At 35.5% G+C, this 14,502-nt stretch overlaps 4 protein-coding genes across 11 annotated transcripts; 2 read left to right on the top strand and 2 right to left on the bottom strand.

The window, feature by feature from the left end:
* Positions 1 to 4,157: 4,157 nt before the first annotated feature.
* LOC111694039 (amelogenin-like) lies at positions 4,158 to 4,604 on the bottom strand. The gene is made up of 2 exons (XM_023460690.1): positions 4,439 to 4,604; positions 4,158 to 4,370 (listed from the first exon to the last, which is right to left on the bottom strand). Exons 1-2 carry the CDS (start codon positions 4,503 to 4,505, stop codon positions 4,165 to 4,167), a joined length of 273 nt encoding a protein of 90 aa, XP_023316458.1. The 5' UTR covers positions 4,506 to 4,604; the 3' UTR covers positions 4,158 to 4,164.
* A 928-nt stretch (positions 4,605 to 5,532) lies between these two features.
* On the top strand, positions 5,533 to 8,411 carry LOC106653085 (cytosolic endo-beta-N-acetylglucosaminidase). 8 transcript variants are annotated; one of them, XM_023460647.1, is made up of 8 exons: positions 5,533 to 5,548; positions 5,941 to 6,384; positions 6,464 to 6,916; positions 6,995 to 7,166; positions 7,244 to 7,462; positions 7,527 to 7,876; positions 7,957 to 8,142; positions 8,224 to 8,411. In XM_023460647.1, exons 2-8 carry the CDS (start codon positions 6,131 to 6,133, stop codon positions 8,336 to 8,338), a joined length of 1,749 nt encoding a protein of 582 aa, XP_023316415.1. In that variant the 5' UTR covers positions 5,533 to 5,548; positions 5,941 to 6,130; the 3' UTR covers positions 8,339 to 8,411. The 8 variants fall into 8 exon arrangements, with proteins under 8 accessions (XP_023316415.1, XP_014227820.1, XP_014227821.1 ...); XM_014372334.2 differs by having other exon boundaries at positions 5,546 to 5,575; XM_014372335.2 differs by lacking the exon at positions 5,533 to 5,548 and adding an exon at positions 5,564 to 5,604.
* A 1,301-nt stretch (positions 8,412 to 9,712) lies between these two features.
* LOC111694037 lies at positions 9,713 to 10,785 on the bottom strand. The gene is made up of 2 exons (XM_023460686.1): positions 10,053 to 10,785; positions 9,713 to 9,986 (listed from the first exon to the last, which is right to left on the bottom strand). Exons 1-2 carry the CDS (start codon positions 10,619 to 10,621, stop codon positions 9,869 to 9,871), a joined length of 687 nt encoding a protein of 228 aa, XP_023316454.1. The 5' UTR covers positions 10,622 to 10,785; the 3' UTR covers positions 9,713 to 9,868.
* A 2,071-nt stretch (positions 10,786 to 12,856) lies between these two features.
* Positions 12,857 to 14,379, top strand: LOC106652992. The gene is made up of 5 exons (XM_014372203.2): positions 12,857 to 13,267; positions 13,376 to 13,435; positions 13,509 to 13,595; positions 13,682 to 14,058; positions 14,179 to 14,379. The coding sequence occupies exons 1-5, from the start codon at positions 13,159 to 13,161 to the stop codon at positions 14,377 to 14,379; spliced, it is 834 nt and encodes a 277-aa protein (XP_014227689.1). The 5' UTR covers positions 12,857 to 13,158.
* Positions 14,380 to 14,502: the final 123 nt, after the last annotated feature.

Raw genomic sequence — 14,502 nt, 5'->3', positions numbered from 1 at the left:
TACTATAGTATCATTTTGCAAATACATCTTCACATTTTTCGTATTAATTGAACGTAGGCGAAGTCACCACGGGGTCGCTAGTTTTATATAAAGTCCACAGTGGTTCAATGGCGTCGAATCAGTTGCGCCCACGACCGAGAGCTGAAAATGACCTGCTTTTGGCTATACGTTACCAATGATTAATAAGAGAGATTCATCTCAAAAATTGGTCCGATTTGTGTATAATTATTATTTTTATATTATATTTATCGCAGGTGTGGCGTGCGGAAGTAACGTGTAAGCGATCTCGATATTGACCCTCTTAAATCAATTCCTATAACATATACATTACAATATATTATCTATATAGGCTCGGGTTCGATTTCGCGCGCGCGTATGGTAGATTTTCGTAAAATCGGGAGCACGGCTCGTCAAGATCGCACGTATAGTAGTACAAGCGCACGAACTTTCGCGCGCACTTTGGTTGTATATTCGCTTTGTAGATGTATACAGCATTGAAAATCGGCACGCCCAGCGGCCTGTCCAGTCTGTGCGCGCGTGTACCAAGGTATGCGTGCGAGCGCGCTCGAGCCGATAATCGCTGGAATATGAATGAGCTCTCGTTTCGACGTATAAACGCGGGACGCCGTGTTAATGTTACGCGCATTACGTATGATACGAACTATATCATAATACAGGTACTTCGTTTCTTTACATCGGCGCCCGAAACGAAGCCTAATCTGGGTCGACGCGCATAATCTCTTACAGCTGTATAAAATAGGCGATAAAGTAAGATCGGTTGCGATTGTTGCGATATGAATAGATATATCGAAAATATTATATGTGCATCTTCGATAGAGATCGACGCGAATTAATAGAGTCGATGTTGTCGACGCCGATTGGATCTCAAATCGAGGAGTGAACATCGGCTCAAGGGCGGCGTGCGCCGCGACCCATATCAAAGAGCGTTACATACTACAAATAGTCTCTTCTTCTGGACCGAGGCTTTTCCTGTTTTCCTGGCTGATGCTGCGCGTCAGCCGTTTCTGAGCATACTATTTCCGATATGTTTTTGCAAATCAACGCGCACTCGAATATTTTACCCGTAATTATTTTTGTATTGTATTATAATTTTTTATCTCTCGTACCATGATTTTTTGCAATTATTTCGTATAATCGAGAATTTTTCAATTATTTTTTTATTTCTCTGTTCAAAAATTAACTGTAAATAGTTTAAATACTATTTAGTTATTCCATGTAAGCTTTTCTTTTTTGCTTGTCAAGATAGGATCATGAGTCCTTCACTAAATAAGCATATACTTTCTCTAATCTATTTTATTACGAACTTTTTAATACGATTACAGTTTGGAAATTTTTAGTTTACCCGAATACTAGTGGAATATATTTGATTCCATTAATATCATAGCTACGCAATTGAATATTGACGATTTGAAATAACCAGCATCGAGAATTAAGAAAAGCATGAACATATTTGGAAGTGAATTTCAAATTATGCGGACCAAACTGTCATACTTGCTCATATATAATCTTATAAAAAAGAATAACTACAATTTTTAATTATTCTATCTAAGAAACCTATTGGTTCATTTAAAGTTTGAAATATCAAATTGTGAGTTTACATGAACCTTTGACGATAATTATTTGGTTTCAATAATATCACAGCCGTGTAATTGATAATTAGTTGACAATTCAGACTCTCACGCTTGCTCCTATAATTTCTCACCAGTACTTTTTTAATTTTCTTAAAAACCATTTTTATCGTCTCTCCGTTGTTCTGCAAATGTCTTTAAAATTGCGTATGCTTTGTGTTCTAGATTTAAAAAGAATAGAATAAAAAATACAAGAAAAAGCTTTATGCCAAAAAATGCAAAATAAATGTTTCATAATAACTTTTTATTCGGAGTTGACAATTTTTATTTTCAAGACGGAAAAAAGCACAGAGGTTAACAAGTCTTTAAGTTTTTCTTAAACTTTTCCCGAATATCGAGCAGAAGGTAGGTTGAGCCGTCATTTTTAATTCGGTACAAGACTTATTCAGCCATTCATGAGTAGCGCTGTATGCGTTCTTAGGCTTTTTTATCTGGGATCGTGTGGCGTCAGAATTTCCAACGTAGCCCAGAAAAGTTATTCAAAGTGGTCGAATTTATAGCCCATCAGAAATTTTTCCTTATTCATAGTAGTACCAAATGTACGAACGTATGACCAACATGAAGAACAAGGAAATAAATAGGGAATAAATCAATGGAAAACGTAGTAATAAAAATAATAGGTTTTTAAATTAAATTAATGGTATTAAAAGAATAAGGAATAAGCATTAATTCTGCTAGTATGCTTATATACCACTATTACTTCGTATTTATGGTTCTCTTTTTGTTTTTTTATTGTTGAACAGGTGAAAATGGATAAAAAGTTGAAAAAAAAGTTACCTAATCTTCCAAGCCAAATTATGTTTAAAAACTGAATTTCTGAGCCTTTTATTTCTCCCAGGGTCATTCTGAGTGATATCATGCGTCAATGCAATTTTTCAACGTATTCCATAAATGATCAGTTGTACCCTTCTTTAAGTGCCTGCTCTACGTTGGTATGCTAGTAGAAGATCCTTTTCTTGAAGAAAGAATCATTCTTAAAGTTATGCACGCTAACCCTTTGGAGGTATTTCTGTACAAGGAGCAGTAGCAGCAGCAGGTGTATCGCATAAAAGCCGAGAAACCGAACGGTGATTAATTTTTCTTCTTCATTAACCGGTGTATAAAACACAGCTGATCAATTAAAACGCGGCGAGCGCGATTTTATCGCTCGCGATTCACGTGCGTTTCGTGTAACGAGTGCACGCGTGCACATACATATATACCGACTCGTCGCAGATATGTATTTCCGATTTTTCCCACATAGATTTCCTGTCTCACATCTGGTAAATTTATTACGATACCCGCCAATCGCGAAACGAGGCCGCACAGCGACTATTCGAAAATCGCCAGACCATCGATGCGACTTACAGCAGCTGTATCATATACGCGCTTCGCCTATTATACATCGCGCAAGCAGATGTCTGCGGCATCGATTGTCTTTCGTCGCGAAAAACAATCGAGTATTAATTATCCTGTCAATTGTGCAAAATGCGCCTTCGAGCACTCGAAACTGTGTGTGAATGTGTACGGTCGGCTTTCAAAATGACACACGAGCGCGCCGAGAGATTGCGCATTTATATACATACACCTAATGTAATTGAGGAATTGTTGCGCGCGTCGGACGAGAAAATTCCGCAATATCCGTGCGTCCAACCTACAGAGGCAGCGAATTTTCTATAATTAAAGATGTATTATAAAGTAAGCCAATTTAGTGCGCCAAACTCCTCCCCGCCTGATGCGAGCTCGCGATCGGACCGACGACGACATCGGCAAAAATATTGCTTATTATAATGACGGCAGTGCATGCGGCGATCCGAATTAGAGTCCCCTCGAGCTCGCGTCGAAACGATGTGAAAGAAACTTGCATAAAATCACCTGAACGAGTCCCACCTGAGGTTCGATCTGTTTTTTGAAAAATCGCAATGAGGTGGGTTCGTCGACCTTTCGTCAACCTAGATCCCCGCGTGGATAATGTACCGGGGGTCATATGCACCCATAAGGGAGGGTGAGAGACATATCAAACGTATCTGTCGACTCGACAGTGACATAGTTGAGAGGATCGTTTTTTTTTTACGGTAAATCAATCGACGGATTGCGAATTTAATTATTATAAATGCCCGGCGACAAAAAAATCGATTGGCGCGAACTGTGCTGACCTATTAATTAGTTAGTCACTTAGCTCAAGATATTGCAATTCATGCTTTGCGTGCAATATCGAGAAAACAATTTTTCCGATTTCTCTTTCGAGCTTTATAAAATAACGCCAATCTTTTTTCGACCTCAAAAAAAGTGTAATTTCAGTTTTGTCTTTTTCACAATATTTTTAGTAAAATTCAGAAATTGAGCTTCTTTATTAATTTATAGTGCTTAAGAAGCTTAAGCTGCAGTAACAAAAAATCGAATTATAATTTAAATTAAAAATTGTCTTTACAATACATTTACAAAATATTACATATTGTTAAGAGTCATTAGTTCAAATATTCAATACTACATTTCAACGAGTCTCGCCGCGTCCATTGAAATCGTCGGCTTATTTTCATTTACCGTATCCAGGGTAGACGGGGTAAACTGGGTACACAGGCTGAACCGGGTAAACTGGATACACGGGCTGAACTGGGTACACGGGGTACACGGGATACCGGGGCCTCAAGAGTTGTCCGAGAATCGATCTGCCCTCGACGTCGTCCTCTTTGGCTTCGACGTTCGGCTCCTCGGCTACGACTTTTGGTTCCTCGGCTTCGACTACATTTGACAGATATCGCACATATTAATTCGCCAAATCGCTCGTTACAATTGTATCGTGTACTGACCTGGTGCAGAGTAGACGCAGGCCGAAATAGCCACGAGCAGGAACACAGCGACGAGGATGGTTCTCATTTTAACTTCGATCTTTAGTATTATTCACGCGTGTCTGACCCAAGAGTATGCACGACAGTGTGCCGATTTTGCACGGAGATTTTTATAGATATACATGTCTCGCAGTGCGAGTTATGTTTATTGGGTGAGAAAAATCGAACGTGTTGTGCTTAGATTAAACTCCATTCAATTTCTCGGTAATTGTACGTGCTTATGTACACGTAAGCGCGATGCGCGCATATACAGCCGCTGGAGATCGCGTCGCACCTGCGAAACTCGCCCGTGTTATCTTTATTAACAAAACGTTGAAATAAATCATCACGATGAAAGAGAGAGAGAGAGAGATAGCCGGTAAACGCTACTTTTCTATGCTATTAAATAATTGCAATTTCGAAAAACATCATAGCGTATTTACGACGAGGTATTTTTAATGACCATCATTATTTATCCTACTTCGATTCATTGAAATTTTAAACTGCATTTTTTGATTGTCAAATATTTCTTGGAAAATCCTCGTTTTAGTTAAAAAAGCAATAAAAAGGTATTACACAAGCGATGACAAAATTGATGTGTCTTGAATTAAAAAAATCGGTTATTTGCCAATCCAAGTCAATTTTGTTTAAACGATTGTGGAAGATCGAATGGAAATTATTCCATTATCGGTGTATGCTATTTGCACTACAGGCCTGATTTGCTTTACTTCATATTCAAATATTTACGCACATCAAAATGTAAAATGCGGTAATTTTGGTGAATAATTGAGTTTAATCATTTCTTGTTGTTATTCGCACGTATAGACAATTGCACTTCATTTTTTCCAAATAATGCAGGACTATTAAGTCATTGATATTCTGAAAACTACAGCAGTGCAGTCGTTTTGAATCGAAAATGCACCAACATATTTTTACTAATTCAGATAATGTTACCGACGTTGCGCGAAAGCGAATGGATAATTTGCCTCGAGAAAAATTGTATTATTATGCCGCAAGGGGCGCCACGTCTTTGCATACATACCCAACTTATATGACAACACAAACAAAGTCGTGCCGTGCAGACTATGACGGGTACTTAGCAGAAGTCTTCCTTCGCCGGTGGATGTTCTCATTTTTCGACATTATTTGTATTGTGAACTAAAGTTGCATCGAGTCCATTGTTGTTTTTCATATCGCTGAGTATACTTGATAACATGTCAGAATCGATAAATATTAATTTACGTGAAGAACTATCGCACTTTTCATTTAACATACGATTAATCTGCGGAATTACTTGACACGTAATTTTCTCTATATTTGAGTTTATACTTTGCAAGTATGAATTAATAATTTTCCATTGAAAATTTTCTAATTTCCTGCATTGTTTAACAAATACATTCATTGTTTCACAAAAAAAATCAATTGTTTTGTCATTGACCTAAATGTTAGTGATTTACAGCTAATCATTGCTTTGTTATTTTCAGATGGACAAAAAAGAAAACTTTATCATGCTTGCATTATTAGATGACTGATTGTAAAATCTACAGTTGCACTTGAAAAGCATATCATAACTTCATGGAAATTTTATCAGTGCTTCCAGGAAATAGTGTAACTATCGCATGCCCTTGAAGCAGTGTATCTAGACACTACATATAGAATTAGTTTAAAATAGTTATGGACATTTCAAATCAGTCTGCAACAATGCAGGAAAACGAGAGGACGGTTAAACCTTTTAAAAATTTGGAAGAGCTGTATAAAAGAATTAGTTCTCTTGCTAGTTGGCAAGGAGTTGTGAATTTAAGAAAATCTACAGACTATGTATATTCAGCAGATGAAACTCAAATTGAAAATAAAAAAAAAATATCAAAAACATCTGTACCTAAGACCATCGTTTGCCATGATTTGATGGGAGGCTATTTGGAAGACAGGTAAATATTGATCTTTTATTTTTAATATAACATTCAAAGAATCTTAAAAGTTATAATTGCATTGAATTATTTTTTTCAGATTCATTGATGGATCAAACAACCATAACTCGTATCATTTTTATCATTGGCATATCATTGATACTTTCATTTACTTCAGTCATCACTTTGTTACAATTCCCCCTTTTGGTTGGATCAACGCTGCTCATGAACATGGAGTAAAAATATTGGGAACCTTAATCACAGAGAATACTGAAGGAAAAGAAAATTGGGATGAAATTTTAAAAACTAGAGATAACATAGTTAAATTTGCTGATGCTCTTGTATTCTTGGCTCAATTTTATAAATTTGATGGTTGGCTCTTGAATGTTGAAAATGAAATCCATCAAGATGATGTTGGAAAACTTACATTTTTTGTTAGATATTTAACAGATACCATTCACAAAAGAGTTGAAAATTCTGAAATTATTTGGTATGACAGTGTGACTGAATCAGGAAAATTGTCTTGGCAAAATGAGCTTAATGAAAAAAACAAGTAAATAAATTTAATTTCATATCATCATTAAAATAAAAAAGTATGCAGATAAGTTATAATATTCTATTATTTTAACAGTTGTTTCTTTGAATGCTGTGATGGAATCTTTCTTAATTATACATGGAGCGATTCTGGTCTAATAAAGAGTGCTATCAAAGCTGAAAAACAAAATCGACTTCATGATGTTTATGTTGGTTTAGATGTGTGGGGTAGAGGCTGCCCTGGCGGCGGTGGTTTTAATTCAGCCCATGTAAGAGATTTGATAAATTCATCTTTTGAATTAAATTCATACTGTTGTAATATAAAATGATTTATTCAATGGTTAAGGCTTTGAAAAGAATACGAAGACAAGGATTATCAGTAGCAATATTTGCTCCTGCATGGACATTTGAATATTTTGGACCACAAACATTTCCTAGAATTGAAAACATTTTTTGGGCACAGCTTAAAGAATTTTTATATGTTCATGTACCAGTATTTCGAAATGAACGTTTTATTACTACACTTTGTCGTGGTGCAGGAGACAAGTATTTTGAATATGGAATGGTAATAATTTTGCAACTATAATATTTATTTTTATAAGAGAAAGCTCATAGTATGTATTTTTTAGCAAATACGTTTTGAAGATCCTAAAACACATACTGTTGTGGAAAGAAACAATTCTTTTTATAATTTAGCAATGCAAAAACATCAAACTATAAGTGCATGTTCCCATTTGAAATTCATTTCATCTCACATGCCACTTCCATTAAAAATGAATGAAAAATCTGATCCAATACCTCAAGAATGGAGATTTGAAACAGCTCATGAAGTTATAAAAACTCTTGGTAATAAATTAACTATAGAAGATAAACCAGAATCATATGCAGGCTTGAACTGTCAACAATTCTCCTACGATGTATCTTACGAAGGTGGTGGTTGCTTAAAATTAATGACAAAAAATACTAAGTCTTTTTACAGGTATTGTGATTTAATAAAATAAAATTGCATTTTGGAAAAAAATAGTTTTTACATTGATTGAAATATTTTTCTCTTTACAGATTATTCTATGTTCATATTGAATTATCAAGAGATATCCAAGTACGTGTTTACTACCGCAATAGCGATATGACTAATCACACCCATGATTCAGAAAAACGGTTGGTTTTACTGCTGGGAAATGAGTCAGGAGTTACATCTTTTTTGCCTCGTCAAACTTTAGAACATGGATTAGGGTGGCATTTGAGGTAACCACCATCTTATATGTTATGAAATTCAAACTTCAAAAGATTTGACTGAAGTTTTAACATTCATTTTTTCTGTAACAGTATTTTCCAGACAAATATGAAAATAGTTGAAGAAATAGGTTTAGCTGTAACTCACACTGGTGACTGTTACATAGGTAAAATTGTTGTAGAAGAAATGAGAAGACCCATGCATTGAAAAATTTGTCATTAAATAAAAATGTGTATTTTATATATGTTATTTTTGAATATCTTGTATGCATACTACTACTATGAATGAATAAATTTATATTTTATTTTCATCGATTAAACCTTAATTTTACCAGAGAACGTTTCCGTTTTTGGATTACTAATAACAAAAAAACTAAAAGTAAAAAATGAAGAAACATAGGTATCAACAAAATATTTTTTCTTGACTTCTTAACATTATAGTTACAAATTACTTGCATTTTTTTGCTATATGTTAATAGTATAAATAATTTTAAAAAAACAATTTTGCGAAAATTTTTGAGTCGTTTTTCTCTGAGCATGGTATGAACTTTCAGTTGGTCAAAAATGATTCCCAAGCAGACAAGATTTTCCTTACTTCTTTATTAATATGAGAGACAGGGTACCATACGAAAGTAAATGAAAATTGAACCAAAATTATGTTAAGAAATCGCCAATTTTATATATCTCACTCATCTCAAATTTGTATACTTCAATACTTAAGTGTAAAAAACTATATGAAATTCGCATAATATTAGCATGCACAATTCATTTAAAAAATACAAAGATTTCGCATTAATTGCTCGTGGAATTTTTTTAAAATTCATATGAATTTGGTCATCAACGTTTAAAGAAAAAAGCGTTAGAAGTTACAAAATGATAAATCGGCTCATTATACTGAAACATGCAAACTTTACTTTTTTAAACGATTTCTTTACCAAAGCACGTCGTATGAGTCCCAATAAAACAACCAAGGTAAAAAATCGAATTTCTTTTGCATTATATTAAAATTAATCGATGAGGAATAATTCATTAATTTTATTTAGTATTTTGTGTTGGCGTATTATTGCAAAAATAAAAATTTAGGGAATTGACTAGAAAAATGTGAAACTTACATTATTATTTCTCTATTTAAAATTCGACATGGTTTAAAAACTTCAAGTCTCATTTTCAATGAGAATATTCAAACTGTTCATTTTAAGTAATATACCTGAAAATACTTTGTTGGTGATTGAACCGAAAAAGATCATAAATATATATAATTTTCCAAGTAGTAAAGATCATTTTTGAACATAAAATTCTTTGCTCTTTACAAATCTTCAAAAAAATTGGATTTGCCGTACAAAAAATCAATTTCGGGCGCGCTATTGCGTATAAGTTACTTCATATAATGTTATATTACAAAAATTACACACTTATAAGAATAAACTCAAAGATTATAAGAATAAAGACACTGCAACAGTAAACATTTCGTTTTTTAATTTTTTGAGTTGGCCAATGCTACTGTATTTTTTGTTCGTATTTTTAAGTATGATTTTTATAATTTTAAAAACATTTCTTATATTTTTTACATTATTTTTCTGTCGAAATTGTTTCTTCTGATTATAAAAAAAATTTAGTATTGTCAAAATTATCGTTAAAATTTATAATTCGTGCTCGGGAGAAGTTTGTATTGGATATTTGCGCTAATAATATCTGGTTAGCAGGGTAACGATGAGAACATTTATGGTTCACTGGTTATTCACACGGCTGAAGGACCAAGATTAAGCGATGACACATCTGGGCTAGGTGAACGCTGGAGTTTTAGTCGATCAGACTCTGCCTTGTTTACCCGCTTGCGCACGTATATTATATCATTACTGAAAATTAAATATAATTTTAGGTAATGAGATTTAATTAACTATTTTTACAAAATGTATACTTACATTATTTCAATTGATCTATTTTTTATGTATATTAACTCTCTGAAATTAATATCAATTCCTCTCAAATACAATCTTATAGTTTCTAAGTAGTCATTATCATCTACAAGTATATCGTAACTGAAAAAAGATTTAACCGCCCTCACTGTGACATTGTCGGGTATATTGTTTTTTGGAAGATCAAACAATTTATTATATACCTCGGTCACTTTTTGTTCGTCACAACTGTATATCTTTTTATATTCTTCATTATCTTTGTTGGGATATAGGAGATATTCCACGCAAGCGACTTGCAAAATGATATAATTTTTACGATACAGTTTCAATGTCTTCCAATTATCAATTGGAAACACAAGAATCGTATCCTTGAATTTGTTTAATAATTCAGGTGTAATAGGATTTCTGCACAAAGAGCTCCCCACTGACACACGTAGCATATCTGTTAAAATAGTGTTATCTTCTAAATTTTCTTCTTCAATATCGTTGGCTATTAAATATTCTTGTAATTTAATAATAGCTCTCGCATCCCATAGAAAATATTCTGTACCCATTGCAATGAAATTTGCCAACATTTTTTCTTGCACCTAATGCTCAGATACTGATGAAATGATATTTTAGAATTTATTGGAGATTTGATAAATACTAAAAATATGATATTTAAAATAGATTCAATTCCTATAACAATTTGATGTGTGCGACGTCCGAGATTAATCACGGTTCTATCAATACTGACCGATACACAAACTGACGCTTGGTCTAATGTCAACATCGAGTTTACACTCAGATACACGAATAAACATACAACAGTCGAATTATTAAAATATGACAACATACTTTCAGCACTACCCTGTTAAAGTATTTTACAATATGCTCTAAATAAAATTCTCCAGTTAACCCATTAACGACCAAACTGCTTGATTTTTTTGTTGGTTTTTACAGCGATTTTTTTTGTAGTTTGAGGCCTCTAAAAAGTTTGGTATGGACTTATTTCGATGTAAAATTTAATGCCCTTTCAGAAACTGAGCTCGAAATTTCGATTCTTTGCGTAATAAAAAAGTTATGGCTACTTATACAAAAAAAAACGTAAAATTTTTTGCAAAAAATCAAGTTTTTGATTTTTTTTCACCATGTTACCGTTAGGGAATCACGATATAAATATGATCAGGGGTGATCACGACTGTCAAAGTATCTCAGGGAATTTTTATGGAATTTTCGAACCACTACTTCAAACAAAAAATGACTTATATTCATATAAAACATAACTCATTTTTACTCGAAAACTACTGAATTTAGAGAAAAAGTACAAAAAACCAAAGTTTGAAAAGGAGTTAAAAAATTCCATAAAAATTCTCTGAGATACTTTGATAGTCGTGATCACCCCTGATCATATTTATATCGTGATTCCCTAACGGTAATATGGTGAAAAAAAAATCAAAAACTTGATTTTTTGCAAAAAATTTTACGTTTTTTTTTGTATAAGTAGCCATAACTTTTTTTATTACGCAAAGAATCGAAATTTTGAGCTCAGTTTCTGAAAGGACATTAAATTTTACATCGAAATAGATCCATACCAAACTTTTTGGAGGCCTCAAACTACAAAAAAAATCGCTGCGAAAACCAACAAAAAAATCGAGCATTTTGGTCGTTAATGGGTTAAGAGAATCGAGCTTCTTATAGCACTTTAGTAAAAACATTCACTAACATAATAAACGTTTATTTTTTTGGAATTTTTTCTATCGCGAAATACATGATGATTTATTTTGATTTGTTTAACTTTTGTTCATAACGGTATTATAGGATTTTGATTTAAACGTATTTCAACCCCATATTCTATGTTAAAAGTGTCAAGTCCGAGAATACCGGGCCCTCTTAATTTTTTGCGTAATGTGGGTGCTTATCATCGACCTGGTTTTTTATTAACTTGAATCATTACTTTTAATTGAAACGTCTTCACATACTGGTGTTGAACGCGATGTAGATGAATGCATCGAAAGATAACAGCAAAATAATTAGTAGAAGGTAGTATGAGTACGAAAAAAAAGTCATGAGTAAATTTATTGAATTTTCGCGATATTGGGGTACATTAAAACAGTATATTAAAACAGCCGTATCTTCAAATAAATTTCGCGTAAAACAATTATAGTTACACGGATTGGAAAATTCTTGCAAAAATCTACAAAACGGTGAGCTCAAAGTTTCTACGATCTCTCTAACTAAAATGGCAAGCGAAATAGCTGAGACAAGAAAAACCAATATTTTCGATTCTTTAATTGTTAATAAAGTTGATAAATAAATGAATAAACCTAATATAAGTGTATATAACTTTGTAGTTCTCGCTAAGACTTTTTGAGTGGTCTTTTTAAAATATCAATCCGACCTTTTTAGGCAGAACTACGATACTCTGAAGTTTACTCACTTTTCGCCAAGGTATATGACAAAAGTAATTGTCGGGCAGTGTAACTCTGCGCGTAACTTCAATCGACCCCCAAAATGTTCCAGCAGTGAATAAAGGATGCATCAGTCCTTTTTCTCTGTTGCATTCGTCTTCAAAGATCAATGGTCGAAACGGGCGAGCGAATCGTACATGAATATTTAAAATTCATACATCATTGAGCAAGCACGAGCGCACATCAAGTTGCACTCCGCGGCCAAGTCGCTCGCCGCATGCGCGATGCATCGCTCACCGACTCTCGCTCTACTTACACAAACGCATGTATATAATACGGTATCGAGGGAAACAGCTGCTCGGTGCAGCAGAAGCAGCAGAAGCAGCAGCAGCAGCAGCAGTGCTGCGTTGTCGCATCGCAGTGCAGTCACCCTCGCGCTGCCCCGTGCTTTTTTGTTGTCGCAACGCGACGATGCGCTGCTGCAATTGATTTTGCTGCACTGCGGTAAATCTCATCTCGCAAGACGCTCGCAGTCATGACCGTTGCGACGACTACATTTTAGGCTCCATCGTTGATGATTACTCTTGTATATGAATAAAATTTTCGTCGAACGAAGAAAAGTTTCGTCTGCAGTTCGCGGGTGAACGTCCTACGAATTCAGTTTCGCGATTGATAAAACAGCGAACGAAGCGAGCGACAACGTGAGCTGCTATACGACCACGATGACCGCGAATAAAGCAACCGAAAATTCGTCCAACGAAAATTCATGCGACGATTACCCATCCGAGAGCAGTCTTCCTTATTACAGTGATAAATACGATTCGGAGCTAGGTGAGAAAATATTTTCATATTTAATCAAAACCATACTCAACTTTTTCGTGGCTTACTTGCATCGATAATAGAATTATATTTAAAATGAAAAACTTTTCGTTTTGGTAGTTTTACGAGAGGACGATGAACGAGGTCACTCTTTTCAGTCGACTCCCTTATCATTATTAGGTAATATTTGTTTAAAATCTCAAATTCTTCAAGTAAACAAACGAATAAGAGAAACATTTTTTACCTCTACTAGATAAATACTACATAATATTTCAAAGAAGACAGAAACAAAAAAAGAATATTGAGCCAAAAAAGCAAACGAACTACCCAGAGAATCAAGGTAAGCTAACTCGATAATTTTCTCATTTCGTGTACCAATCATCTCCACCTCGACTGCAGCGTATCATTGTCGCTATGATTTTTCAGAGAAACCTGCCAGCTCGCCGAGCGCCTGCGGGCCGCCCTGCTACTGCCGCCTCAAGTGCCAGGAGAAGCTGAAGAGTCGACGCCGCGCCCGCATCCGCAGGACCTTCCTGAAGCTCGGTGCCAAGCAGCGCCTCCAGTACGTGGCGCTGTGCGTGATCGAGACGCCGAAGCGTCGATCGCGGCCCCGACTGCAGCCGCTCGGCAGCGAGCGACGCCAGAAGACCCTCACGTACATACTGCAGGACGGCGAGCGCGGCCGAGCCCAGCGCGTCTGCAAGGCCATGTTCCTCAGCACCCTGGGCGTCTCGGAGAAGTTCGTGCGCGGCGTCGTGGCCAGGCGGCGAACATCCGGCCTCGGTATGCTCGTCAACGGCTCGGCCTCCTCCTCCTCCTCCGCATCTTCGTCGTCGTCGTCGTCGTCGTCGTCGTCGTCGTCGAGGGGTCGCAAAAGCGCGGCGGTGAGGGAGCACGTGCGCGAGCACATCAGGTCGTTCGAGGCCGAGACGATGCCCGGCGACGTCAGCGGCAAGCGCTACCTCGACGTGCGACTCAACTGCACCAACATGTACAAGATGTATCTGCAGTGCTGCGAGACTCGCGGCCTGCCCAGGGCCTACAACGTCGGACTGAACTACTATAGGGAGCTCTTCAAGTCTGAATTCAATTTAGATTTTAAAAGCCGACTGCCTAAGCAATAATATTATAAATTTAATGAATCCTTACCGATTGTGTATTATACATTATATAGCTTTAAATATAGAATATTTAAATATAGAACAACGATTCCTGCGATATACATTATAAAATTTAAATAGTGATAG

The sequence above is a fragment of the Trichogramma pretiosum genome, unplaced genomic scaffold (genome assembly GCF_000599845.2).
Source record: "Trichogramma pretiosum strain Unisexual culture from Peru unplaced genomic scaffold, Tpre_2.0 scaffold30, whole genome shotgun sequence".
Lineage (NCBI taxonomy): Eukaryota > Metazoa > Arthropoda > Insecta > Hymenoptera > Trichogrammatidae > Trichogramma > Trichogramma pretiosum.
This window is presented reverse-complemented; position numbering and strand designations above follow the sequence as displayed.

Coding starts and splice junctions, on each gene's coding strand:
- LOC111694039 (XM_023460690.1), bottom strand. CDS start 4,505: ATGAGAACCATCCTCGTCGCTGTGTTCCTGCTCGTGGCTATTTCGGCC. Junction 4,371..4,438: donor CTGCGTCTACTCTGCACCAG/GTCAGTACACGA, acceptor TGTCAAATGTAG/TCGAAGCCGAGGAACCAAAA.
- LOC106653085 (XM_023460647.1), top strand. CDS start 6,131: ATGGACATTTCAAATCAGTCTGCAACAATGCAGGAAAACGAGAGGACG. Junction 6,385..6,463: donor GGAGGCTATTTGGAAGACAG/GTAAATATTGAT, acceptor TATTTTTTTCAG/ATTCATTGATGGATCAAACA. Junction 6,917..6,994: donor GAGCTTAATGAAAAAAACAA/GTAAATAAATTT, acceptor TTATTTTAACAG/TTGTTTCTTTGAATGCTGTG.
- LOC106652992 (XM_014372203.2), top strand. CDS start 13,159: ATGACCGCGAATAAAGCAACCGAAAATTCGTCCAACGAAAATTCATGC. Junction 13,268..13,375: donor TAAATACGATTCGGAGCTAG/GTGAGAAAATAT, acceptor TCGTTTTGGTAG/TTTTACGAGAGGACGATGAA. Junction 14,059..14,178: donor GTATGCTCGTCAACGGCTCG/GCCTCCTCCTCC, acceptor AGGTCGTTCGAG/GCCGAGACGATGCCCGGCGA.
- LOC111694037 (XM_023460686.1), bottom strand. CDS start 10,621: ATGTTGGCAAATTTCATTGCAATGGGTACAGAATATTTTCTATGGGAT. Junction 9,987..10,052: donor AATAGATCAATTGAAATAAT/GTAAGTATACAT, acceptor TTTAATTTTCAG/TAATGATATAATATACGTGC.